This window comes from Syngnathus floridae, chromosome 3 (assembly GCF_059516105.1).
Source record: "Syngnathus floridae isolate MCC-2025c chromosome 3, RoL_Sflo_1.0, whole genome shotgun sequence".
Lineage (NCBI taxonomy): Eukaryota > Metazoa > Chordata > Actinopteri > Syngnathiformes > Syngnathidae > Syngnathus > Syngnathus floridae.
In genome coordinates, this window is record NC_142415.1 from 13,054,875 (window position 1) to 13,067,181 (window position 12,307).

The 12,307-nt window shown below is 43.9% G+C and overlaps 1 protein-coding gene across 2 annotated transcripts; it reads left to right on the forward strand.

Annotated features, from left to right (window-relative positions):
- The first annotated feature begins 14 nt into the window (after positions 1–14).
- On the forward strand, positions 15–12,186 carry LOC148400609 (DNA-binding protein RFX7-like). 2 transcript variants are annotated; one of them, XM_088370229.1, is made up of 10 exons: positions 15–233; positions 322–710; positions 2,934–2,967; positions 4,699–4,790; positions 4,862–4,984; positions 5,721–5,837; positions 6,196–6,280; positions 6,400–6,610; positions 6,920–7,203; positions 7,424–12,186. In XM_088370229.1, exons 2-10 carry the CDS (start codon positions 571–573, stop codon positions 10,421–10,423), a joined length of 4,086 nt encoding a protein of 1,361 aa, XP_088226355.1. In that variant the 5' UTR covers positions 15–233; positions 322–570; the 3' UTR covers positions 10,424–12,186. The 2 variants fall into 2 exon arrangements, with proteins under 2 accessions (XP_088226355.1, XP_088226354.1); XM_088370228.1 differs by having other exon boundaries at positions 15–710.
- The last annotated feature ends 121 nt before the right edge of the window (positions 12,187–12,307 follow it).

The window sequence follows — 12,307 nt, forward strand, 5'->3', positions numbered from 1 at the left end:
CCCGTGAGGAAGAAAACATTGGAGTTAGTACACACACGAATGTGCTTTTAAAAAAAAAAACTGGTTAGAATGTGCTTCAAGTGTGTCCACCCTTGCTGCATAATACTCTAAGTGGCATCATTACGTTGTGCTTACGTCTTGTTTTTATTACTGTGGACGTTACTACGCATGCGCATGGGTGACAGCGACTACGCGGCGCACATGCACATGCAGTCTTCCACAACTCCCGTAAGGTTCGGTGAGAGGCACCGGAGGGACAAGCTTGTTGTTCTTCACATGTCTGCGCGCACTACTTGGACATTTACTATTCTATCCGCGCAGAAGCGAGTGAGTGTGTGACGCTGAATTCTCATGAAGACTGCAAAGTGCGGTGGGCTGGAGGGGCGAGATGTCGGACGGCTGCGGGCAGACGACGACAAAAACAACACGGCGCGCTGATGATGATGATGACGATGACCGCTTAGCTCGGCGACCTCCTACTCTTGTTTAAGCCGCCAGCCCGCCAGGGCGAGTCGCCCCGTGCACGCCTCCTCGTCCGGTGTACCGCGGCACCAGCCAGGGACTCCTGCGATGGCCGAGGAGGACCCCCAGCAGCAGCAGCATCAGCAGCATGCAGACCGAGGGGCGGGCAGCTTCCAGCCTGGTCTCCTCTCCGGGCTGCAGAGCGCCGAGGCCGGGGCGCTACAGCTCCGGATCAAGAACTCCATCTGGTGAGGGGCGCCCATGCTTGCATGTTTGGATTTGCCAACCTATATATGTATGAGAAAAATCTCACGACCCACGCCAAACAAAAAGTGCTTACTTTAAAAGTTGTAGCTTCTACCATGTAGTTATGAGATTCTAGTAGAATATCCTGTATTTGTTCTGTCTGTCACTATTTGTTGCTGGCATAAAGAGAGATGATCAAATATTAATTGCATGGTTTTCAAACTGAGGTTAGGCAACTAAAACAGGTCCAGGTCCATTTGTTTTGGGCCACTGATTAACAGCATAAAATTAACAACATGACAAGATTTCTGCTTTTCAGTAGAATAGGTCATATGCTGTGCTGTATTTTTATCACCATCTTGTGGCATCTCTAGGTTCTATTTACTATTTACAGAACTGTATAAACCTTTTTAGGGAAGGTGTTTACTAGTGGATTTTTGCTAAAAACAGCAGGTCTCATCTCAGTTCCTGTCCCGTCCAAAATTAATTTAAAAAGTAATTTAAAGGATTAATTGAACACAAACTAAAACCCCAGTATTTCAAAGGAATAGTCAAGTCAGTTTTTCCCTTTAAAATAGTCTGCGAACATCACGGCTCACTTGTTTCCTGGATTTGGTCACATGACATTCGCAAAACTATAGTGTTATTGTGATTGTAGTTTACATAGTATCCTGAAAGTTAGGGCTGCTTGATTATGAAAAAAATACGAATCATGATTATTTTGGTAATAATTGAAATCACGATTATTCAAATGATTTTTTGGTGCAAAATGTTTCAATGTAAAAAATATTAAGACACATCTCTTTGAAACACTAATTATGTGAGGTCTTTTTGGACCCTACAAAATTTATAGAATGAGTATATTAAAATATAAAAAAGGTGCAAATGAATATATTCAAGTATGTTTTCCTTGTTTGAATTCACAGTGCATTGGATATTAATGCATATTGATAATTGATTTTTTACTGTTATGCCAATTTTGTAATCCTGAAGTGTAATAATTTTAATTGAATTTCCATTAATTGCACAGCCCTACTGAAGATTGTTTTTACAATGCCTTGCCTCTAGATTGCATATCTCTGTAGCTACAAGCCTCCTTTTGCATTTGAATTTATGTTGATACATTGAGATAAAGGACAAATACGAATGTGCTACAGTGTAAAATACAGATGTACTGTGTATTCCTGGTGAAGAAAAAACATTAACAAGTGCTGCACAAAAAGGATGTTCATGTATCTCCTGTCGGAGCCTACCCCAGCTCACTCTGAGTAGGTGATGGCTGTGAGGAAATCGTGGTACTGGGATTTCATGGATCTGTTTAATCTCTACAAGTACAAGTTTGTTTCTAATATGTCGGTCGAAAGAAACACATCTCAGGTCTAATCCAGCGTGCCTGCTAAATGTGTCCTGAAAACAAGATAATGAGATCCCCGGCCACTCAGCCCGGTAACAGCGAATTATAATGAACTGTTCTCTGCGCGGCTTAAGGCATCCGCGCTGACCCAGGCCGAGCCGGTGTCCTTAAATGTGACTCGCCTATACCTTCTGTCTCGCTGTCAACAACAAAATGACCTGTCTGCAGATTAGGAATTAAACCTGGTCTTCCATTGCTCCTGCCTCTGCTCTGGATACCCACACTCCATAAATGTACATTGACTATAAAAAGTCTACACACCCCTAATCAAATGCAAGGTTGTTGTAATTAAGAAAATGAGACAAACCTAAATCATTTCAAAACTTTTTACACCACTATTGTGATACAGTGGTACAACTCGATTGAAATGAAATACCACCATAAAAGTGCCTCTGATTTACCCCAAATAAAGTTCTCAAAAGACAGAGGTGTGTAGATGAAATAAACTGCCATCATTCATTCAAAAGCCGCTCTGATTGGACATTCAAGAGTGCTACAGCTATACTGTAACTTTAATATCTAAACTTTTCTGTGAGACTCGTTCATCTTTTACAAAGTTTGAACACAAAATTTAATACCTGAAAATATTGCACCTCAAGGTTGGGATTGGAACAGGCGACGAGACAATGTCTTTTTACATGTGACAGCATATGTCCATGGTGGTGGGCTACATGACCTGAGAGATGCTGAAGGGAGGGTCAACTCATGCCAGACATTCCTCCACTTTATAAATAAATGCACCAGCGCTGCTCATGTTACATAGCGGCGGCCCACGAGCATACTAATTGATACTATTATCTCTTCTTTTCAGCAAAACGGTTCAATCAAAAGTGGACACCATTCTGGTGAGTATTTTTTTGGTTTGTTAATTGTATTATTTTCAAATACAATTTCAGATGACCGCCAACATCACCATGATCAAAATAACGATGACGCAATGTGTGACTTTGGGTGTAGCGAGTTAGTAACAATTCTTTGGAAAAAAGGTGTTTAGTGCCGCTCCCAGTTGAAGATAATTGTCAATTTAAACATGAAACAAATTGTTGTGTATTTAAAAGAGCCACATAGCTTTGGTTCTGTTGAGGTGAATGCTAGCAAAGAAAGCAAAATGCCATAGACGGGCTGACTCTTCCTTTTTTGACTTCTGAGGCATGGTTTTCCCAAAAAATTGTTTAACTCCAAGTTGTATCACTTCCACTGCATTAGCTCCGAAGATCCCCAGTGAGTAAATGTAGACATAGGGACTCAAGCTCCAGTATGTCCAACCCCCTGATTATCGTGACATTTTGGCTGCCTGCTGCCCCTGGAAACTTGTGGTTCCCTAACAACAACAACAACAATCATAATAACAGGGAGGGGAATTAAAAAAAAGGTGAACTGGATGGGGTTATTCTGAGAAGTCAAAGTAGAGAAATGTCTGAGTGGGGGCACATGTTGGCACTGCGGATGTGTTTGCGCACTCTGCATTTAGTGGGGCATCCTGAGCTACAGATTTGATTTCATTTGACCCCATTCGCCCCTTTCTGGGTTTTGGACAAAAGTCTTTGGACACAGCTCTTAGATACGTTTATTGCATTTCAGTGATTGTTCTTAACAATGCAAAAGACAATAGTCAGGCTAACAAATAGCATCAGCGTTAGAATCCTTTAAGCAACAGATATTTGAAACACAAACGGTACTGCAACTCATGCAGACCGATAATGTGACAATACTTGCGTGCGTAGCAGTCGATTTTGCTTCAAGCTAACAAACAATACAAAGATGCTATTCTCTCAGTTGAGCGTATTTCCTTGGCACCAGTTACTACTTTCCTATTAGCCAGGGCTTTTGAGTCCAAATGTGAGAACAAAAATTCTATTCATGGTCCTTCCATGTTGGCCACAGCAAAAAGAACATTTAGCAGGCATCTCAGCATCCTCGCTTGTCCCTTTATCCTTGAGCATCATTAGTACACAGTGCCAGTCTCTGCTGAGGAGGCAACGTCAAGGACAAGTGAGCCAAAGCTGAGCATGATGAATGACCACCATGCTTCTGTGTTCCAAACATGCAGAAAAGGAAGGGCCCCTTTCAAGCTTAATTTTCATTATTATTATTATTTTTTTTTTAACAAAAATGCACCATTTGGTGAAACTCTCTTTAGTATGTTGGAGAACTTTGCCTTTTTGTCTTTATTTCCATGATACTGATTTGTATGTGTGAGGGGGAAGAGCATGAATTAAACAAAGCCTGTCATCAACAGTCCCAGAGGTCGTGCGTAAGGTTGCATGTTGGCTTTGTTGCGCTAATGTTAATGCTAATCAAGGCATGTCCGTCATAGACAGACATGTGTGTGGTTATTAAATCATCTTACTTCAGATTTAATGGAGTAGACGTGAATTAGATTCAATCAAACTCTGCATTAAAAATCCATCTTGGATATGCATTCTTTTTTATATAATCGGATGCCCAGTGATAATATGGGATGCCTCATCAATATTGTATACCTCATTCCAGGCAGGAGTGTGTTAGTTAGTGTCTTTGTGTTTTTTCTTAAAAAGAAATAACATGTTTCCTTTCCCCTTGTTCTACTTCCATAGCAAGATGTTGAGAAGTTCACAGACATTGAAAAACTTTACTTGTACCTTAAGTTGCCTTCAGGCCCCATCAGCAGCGCCAGCGTTGAGAAAAGGTAAAGCGTAAGATTATTTTTGGTAACGAGTTCAATTGGATGTTAAATTGAATGGAAATGTATTTTGTCAGTGATCAGAGTGCTGTGTCATCCAGCCGCACGCAGCAGATGCATGCGTTCAATTGGATCCACAATCATTTAGAGGAATACCCTGAGACCTCGCTCCCCAAACAGGAAGTTTATGACGAATACAAGTGAGTACTGTCAATAAAAAGCGTTATTGCTGCTTCATGACAACCAAACCAAATTGCTGTTGACTGAAGCCTCATTATAAATAGACGCCGCGGGCCTGAGAATCATAGAGCAGCATGTGCTGGTAATATTAGAATGGAAAGTCTGAGACGGCCATTGAAATGCTTTGGCACTCTTATGTAACTGTCTTTCGACTAAATTCGGCCCCACCCACAGATATTTTGGCGCCTTTGGGGTGGACAGGTGAAAAGGCTCCAAGAGATCACAATGTGCGCCACTCCTGAACATAAAAGCCGATTTTAGTCCTAATTCATTTCTGTTTCATAATGCAGTCACTGTATGGCGGTTCCCCATTTTGCAGATTCAGAGATTATTTTTTGTACTAATGTATAATGCTGATTATGCTAATGTAAAATTGGGATGCGTTTTTTTTTTTGTTTTTGTTACTCGTAACACATTGTGACCATTGCAAATGTAATTTTTTTTGTAATTCCAGTTATTCAGTTAATTGTTTCAGCCTTAATACTGCGGCAGTGTGCATCTTTTGCAGTCCATCGTGTGAGTGAGAAACTTTAGTCACAAATTGCAGTAAGCAACCCCATGGTCGACATCTAAATATGCTTTAATCGAATTCTGTCAATTATAAAGTGATATTTTTTGGGGATTTTTTTTACTGTTTGAATGGACGAGTCCAAATGAATCAAACTTCCAATTTCTGTTGTTGTTTTTTTTCTGCAGAAGCTTCTGTGACAATCTCAATTACCATCCGCTGAGTGCTGCAGACTTTGGCAAAATGATGAAAAATGTCTTCCCCAACATGAAGGCGCGTCGACTTGGCATGAGAGGAAAATCAAAATATCCTTCCCTGGAATGGACTGTAACCGCCTGTCTCTACTCACCGGCCATCTGCTCTTACAGTTCATAAGCTCTCTAAATATAGACGTGAAATGAAATAAATTCCCCCTTCGAAGCAGGGGCATAATACACAAGTGCTGGGGGGAATTTGCTGTGATCTTGACCTTTGATCTTGACCTTCATGACGCGTGAAACTTTTGTTTTTGGCTTGTTGACCGTCCTTCACCCTGGGTGTTTAAAGTAAACCTCATTTTTTGGGGGATGTGGTAATACACAGTTTCCATTACGTATTTACGGTCCAAGAAACGCTTCATAAAATCTGTTGCAATCTGACAAATTTATCTTAACACTGCCTTACATATTGCTATAGTGGACTGAGGAAAAGGCCTTTTGTCCACTTTCCGTGTTTACCAAGTCTGGAGCTACAGAAAACTGGAGAAGGAGTGAGCACATTTGCATCTTTCTTTCTTACATTTCAGAATTAATCTTTGTGTTTGGATGAACTTCTCACTCATCTTAGATTGCCAATTTAAGCATGTATTTCATTGTGTTTTGGCCACAGTGCGATGGACTGGACTCAGCAGGCGGCTACCTTGGCAGTATGAAGGAGGAGGTTCGCTTTGCGGCTTGTGATTTGGTGTGCGAGTGGGCTCAAAAGGTGCTGAAACGGCCTTTCGAGGCAGTGGAAGAGCTGGCTCGCTTCCTGATGGACAGCCACTACATCAGCAACAAGTCCCTGGCAGCTCTCACCATTATGACAGGCGCGGCAACAGGTGGGAAGCCGGTTGGCCTTTCATGCGCACTTACAGTGACATCTAGTGGTGGTAGCTTGGTACTGCTCTAATTTGTTGTCGTTGGGAGTAAGTAGTTGTTGTGCTAGTATCCCAAAGTTGGGCTACTGGTGTGCAGAAATGTCATTCGGTAGAGGTAAAAAACATTAGCAGTAAGACATAGTGATCATGTCTCAATTTATTTACAAAATGACTTCTTCATTGTGAAGTCTGGGAGTGTTTAGTTAAGCACCAAGCTTATGATTGCCATTACTATTTACATTTTAATTTGTATTTATTTGTTTATTTCAGAAGTTAAGCCTCTGCAGGCAGTCTCAGCTTTTGTGCCGACCGCCGACGCACACAGCTTCCAGCCTCAAACGGCAACTCTGTCATCGCCAACTGTCGACGCCAAGCAGCAGCTCCAGAGGAAAATCCAGAGGAAACAACAAGAACAAAAGCTGCACTCACCCATACCAGGAGAGGGTCCAATCAAGACGACGGATGACGGCAGCGGCCAATGTGGTAGCCCAGTCTCTCCTTCTGCTCAGCCGACCATCGGTATCGTGGTTGCTGCTGTCCCAAGACCCGTCACGGTGAGAAATACGGAGGATTCACGCTTTGTTTTCTATTTAACTGACTTAGACATAAAGAAAATAAATAACAGACTCTCAGGCCCCACTTTCTCCAAGAACATCTCAGATTAATTACATAAGTTATGAAGAAAATATAAAGTTTGTGTATGGTACTAATATAGCATTTGACTAGCAAAACTGAAATAATCGGGTGTATCTGATCGACTTTCCTTGTCCGCAGACACAGCAAAGCGGCCAGCTGATGTCTGCCAGTCCAGTGGGGACCGGGGAGAGCAAATTGCTGCCTATAAACTTCCAAGTGGTGACGCAGCCAGTTCAGCCCCCGAAACAAAGCGCCAAGAGCTCCGTAAATATTCTCCCAAGTCCAGTCGGGGAACGCTCAGCTCGTCCACGCTATCCTCAAATCCTTCCCAAGCCGGCGACCAGCAATGCTATCGCTCTGTGCTCGCCCTCCACCATGCTCATTGGCAACAACCCCATCAAGACTGTGATGACCACTTGTCATGTTAGTCCTGTCAGTCTGGTCAAGATGACAGCCATCTCACTCGCACCCCACAGCGGCAATGCCACTACTTCCCTTACGAACACCACTTTAAGGCCGGCATCTGCAGGCATCAGTAGCTGCAGCCTGTCAGAGGACATCCTGAGATCCCGTCAAAATACAAGGAGTACCTCCGCCCTCCCCATTCTGGCCCCGCAGGTTGACGCCCATGATATTGATGTCGAAATGGAGGTCGAAGGGATACACATGAATAGAGAAAAACAAATTGTGAGCAGTGTCACGATGGCGCAGAGGGCTGCTAGCGTTCCAATACCTCAAACTAAAGGCTTCCACACTATGGAAACCACATCCAGCTCAAAATATGATGCAAATGTCCCCGTGACCACCAACGCCGCAGCAGTCGTTAACAACACCCCAACTAATATGAGATCTCTGAATTTAGCTCCCTCCTGTCCGAATATGCGAGTTATCTCAACATACAACAGCAACCCAGCATCTTCATTTGGGGAAGGCATCTGTGCGGCTAAGAGCTTCCGGAAGCGCTCGGGCCTCAGTCCGGCCCCCTCTCCTGTCAAGAGGGCTTTTCTGTCCCCACACCCAGAAGAGGGCACCGCTGGCCTCGGATACGACAGTCGGAGACCCGAGAGCGCGCCAGTCGCCCGGGAGATGGAGATGAAAATGATGAAAATGAACTCTTTTCTGCCCGGTCAAGTCAATACAATTGGCAATGCCTCTTCCAGAGCCAGCGGCTTTGTCACTGTTGCCAAAACACAGAGCTCAATGCAGAGGAAAAACACTTTCAATGTTATGGAAACTTGTACCGGTGTCAGCCACCCTATAGCGCAGCAACCGGAGGAGCACCTGATGTCCGACGCGTATACCTTAGCGGATAATTCAAATTCATCAGCAGGTCTACGACACCTTCAGCCGCAGAGCTACGCTCAAGCCGTTTCCGGACCACTGGATTTTTTGGACCGAGCCTCCACGTCAAGCCAACTCCCTATGCAGACAGAAATCGAATACTTCCCCTTTGACGATGATGTTACTCAAGACAGCATCGTGGAAGAACTGGTCCAGATGGAAGAGCAGATGAAACTGAATAAACAAGAGTTTGGAAACAGCGTCACGCTGCAAGCGCAGCAGGCCATGATGACACACAACACCATGTCCGCCAATCAGACAGTGAATACTTTTTACCGTGCCGCCAACAGCAGTGGCCTCAGCAATCTAGTCCAAACACCGACACCCACGCCCACGTCGGAAATGACGGGCGTTCAAGGTTTGACCAGAGAGAGCCCCCGCTCGCGTATCACCCCCATAACGCCGGTCGACAGTGCCCTGGGAAGCAGTCGACACACTCCGGTCGGCACTCCGCTCTCCAGCTGCAGCAGCACTGTGCCTCCCAGCCCTGTGGAGTGCAGGAATCCCTTTGCGTTCACCCCCATTAACTCCAGCGTTACGAGTTTCCACGACAGCGGCGCCGTCTCCAGCAGCCCCGTCAAGCCCATGCAGAGGCCAACGGCCACCCACCCGGACAAGACCAGGCTGGACTGGATGAATAATAGCTACAGCGGCAACGGGAGCCTAAATAAATCGAACAACGCCGTGGGAATTTTACCCGGCTATCAGGGCCTCATTGATGACCATTTTCAAAAGCCTCACGCCTTCGCCGTCCCCCACGCAAGGCACCACGACAGCCGTTTTGGCCGGTTGACTCCAATATCCCCCGTGCAGCAGCAGGTAGCCAGCATGGCCGGCGCGACCAAGCAGGAGGGCTTCGCCGTGCCCGCTCCTCTGGATAACAAAGGCAGCAACCTTCCCGCGAGTGGATCTTTTCGATGTCGCAGTGTTAGCCCCGCCATACACCAGAGGAACTTGGTGGCGAGCACAGCAGCCAGTGGCCTTCACAATATCCACCAGCAGTGCGTCTCCCCGTTTAACTCACCGGTAACGCCTGAGATGTTAAACATCTTTGCCAACAACCAGGGAAATCTCGGGGTGAGCAGCGTGGCTCAAAGAAGTCGCTCCGTGCCACTCAACATCATGATGCAGACGGAAGTTCCGCCGATGACGGGCCAGCAATGCGGCGGCATAAATATCACTGACGTCCTTCTGGGTAAGCTGGACGGGGACCACGACACCGCACGAGGTATGGGCATGAATAATATGCCTTCGAGCTACACGGCGCGGATGAATCTCACTCAGATCCTCGAGTCTGGGAATGTCAGCCCGATCGCTCTGGACTCCTCCGGCACACCAAGGCCCAATTACCTCACTAGTGAACAAATGTTTTCCGCTGCAACTCAGTCGGCCTCTGAGGTGCAGCATCAGCAGCATCAGGCGACACGGCAACTTTTGAGCTCACGCCAACAGCAGTTGGGTTTCAGCCACACTTTTAAAGGCGTCCAACCGGACAGCAACCTTGCCGCCGGCAATCAGCTGGTGCAACAGGTGCCGGGGTTAGCGGCAGGCGGGGCAGATTTTCCATGTGAACTTAGAATGACTTCGGACCTGTCCGGTAGCATCAATGACCTGAATACGCTGGATGCCAACCTCCTCTTTGACCCCGGTCGTCAGCAAGGGCAATTTCAAAGCGCCGCTCCGGAGGAGATGGCTAATCAGCCGCTGTTTCAGCAAATCACCAGCGACGCGACGCATTCTAGTGGGCTCGAGTGGCTCGAGAGCAAAGATCACACAACTGTCGGGTTGATGGGATGAATGCGGGGCCTTTTGAAAATCTTTTGCTGTTTTCCAACTTTGACATGAAACACTGGACACAAGCCGCGTTGTCCAGTTTAAGTGCCGACCTGATCTGAAAAATTGCTGCAGCCCTCTGATCAAAATGCTGGTCATTTATTTTGAGCAAACGTTTCATATCCTATTGTTTGTGACACGTGAACAAAAACTCGGGATGAAATCATTTTACCTCCTTCACGTGTTTCCATTTATTTTATACAAAAAACTCAATTACAAATGTTTTGTATTTTCTCAACATTACTGAAACATCCATAAATTTGTGGAATCTATTTTACAAAGATGACAAGACTTATTAAAGTCCCCCAAAATGATGTGTGCTACTAAACTTTATACTAAAAACATGCCATGGTGTGTGCAACGTGGATTCTCCATCCAACTCAAATGTTGAGTTTTCAAATGGGGCTCACTAAAAAAATGATGCAATTTCAAGAGATGCAACCTAGGCATGAGGAAATTGGAGCACTTTGTACAAAATATTCAGTAAATAAGTATAATAATAATCATTACTATGTGTGTGTATAGGAAGTTTAGCATGGTGTTTACTTTTTGTGTATTACAGATGGAGTGAATGCAGGTTATCTAGTAACCAGAAACATAAGTGGACGCAATGGTGCCAGTCCAATCTGTATATAAATGTAAAACACGTCCTATAAGGTCAGTTGTCTGTTTATGAAATATCCATGAACTCACCTCTCAGCGCCAAAGAGATGTTAGTTAAGCCATTTTCAAATCAGTGTTCAATTGAAGCCATAATGCACTGGAACTGAACTGGAATCAAAATTTAAACTTGCCTTGTCTTAACTTATTGTACGTAAATTAAGCTAAAAATATGCAATCAGGTGCAAAACGGATGAACTGAATCGAGATGGTTGTTACCAGCGTCGTGCTGCACAGACAATCTGTAAATTGCGAGGTTCTCCTTCAAAAATGCACTGTGCTTTTTAAACTGTGAGACTAAAAGATTCTAAAGGCCTTATGTCCCTACCAAAGAGCCATTTGAAAACATAACCTGCACTAACATCTTGTCTTGAATAGTGGAGATATTGTTGCGTTTTTCAAGGGCTTTAACAAACGTACAAAGAAGACTTTGAGGGGGGGGGGGGACATTTTAGCACTGTATTGACAAGATGAAAAAGTGATGAATGCTAATTTATTTATGATTTTCCCCCTCGTTCACAGTAGCTGTGTGTTGGTCATTTAATTTATTGTACAGTTGGAAGTGAGTGTGTTGTCAAAACCGTGTCATCTTGTACTGTTATGGTGTTGAAAAGGATCCAGTGAAGCGCAAATTATTGATACGGTTGAATTGTTAATTATACTTTGTCAGGATAACTTTGACGGCATCATGCCATTATACATGAGTGAACAGAATACCACTTATTTTTCAAAGTAGAGAAGTACAGGTCTATTAACATGTGTTTTATTGTATTAGTTTTGAACTTTATTTGGAACATTTTTATTTATGTTAAATCACTACTGTTTTTTCCATGTTGATCTTTATTGTGTGTCTATTGTCTAAGAATACTCAATTTGGTTTGCACTGACATTTATGTTCGTAAGACTTTATGACTTCTCTTGTAAGTGGTGCAGAGCTGTACAACTGCCCTCCACTGTAGTTAATGTTGCTGTGTCAGGTGAACAAGAATATATTTTGTGCTTTTTAAAGGAGAAGTGTTTGGTTTTTTGAAGTTTTTTTAAAATATTTGAATAAACCATTTTCTGTAGACCAGAATAGTGCTTTGAGTTAACACCTGCATGTCACAAAAACGCTGTACGAGTACCACAAGAGGTACGCAGGCACCATTGATAAATTAAATACAAATAACATTTATAATATTTAAAACA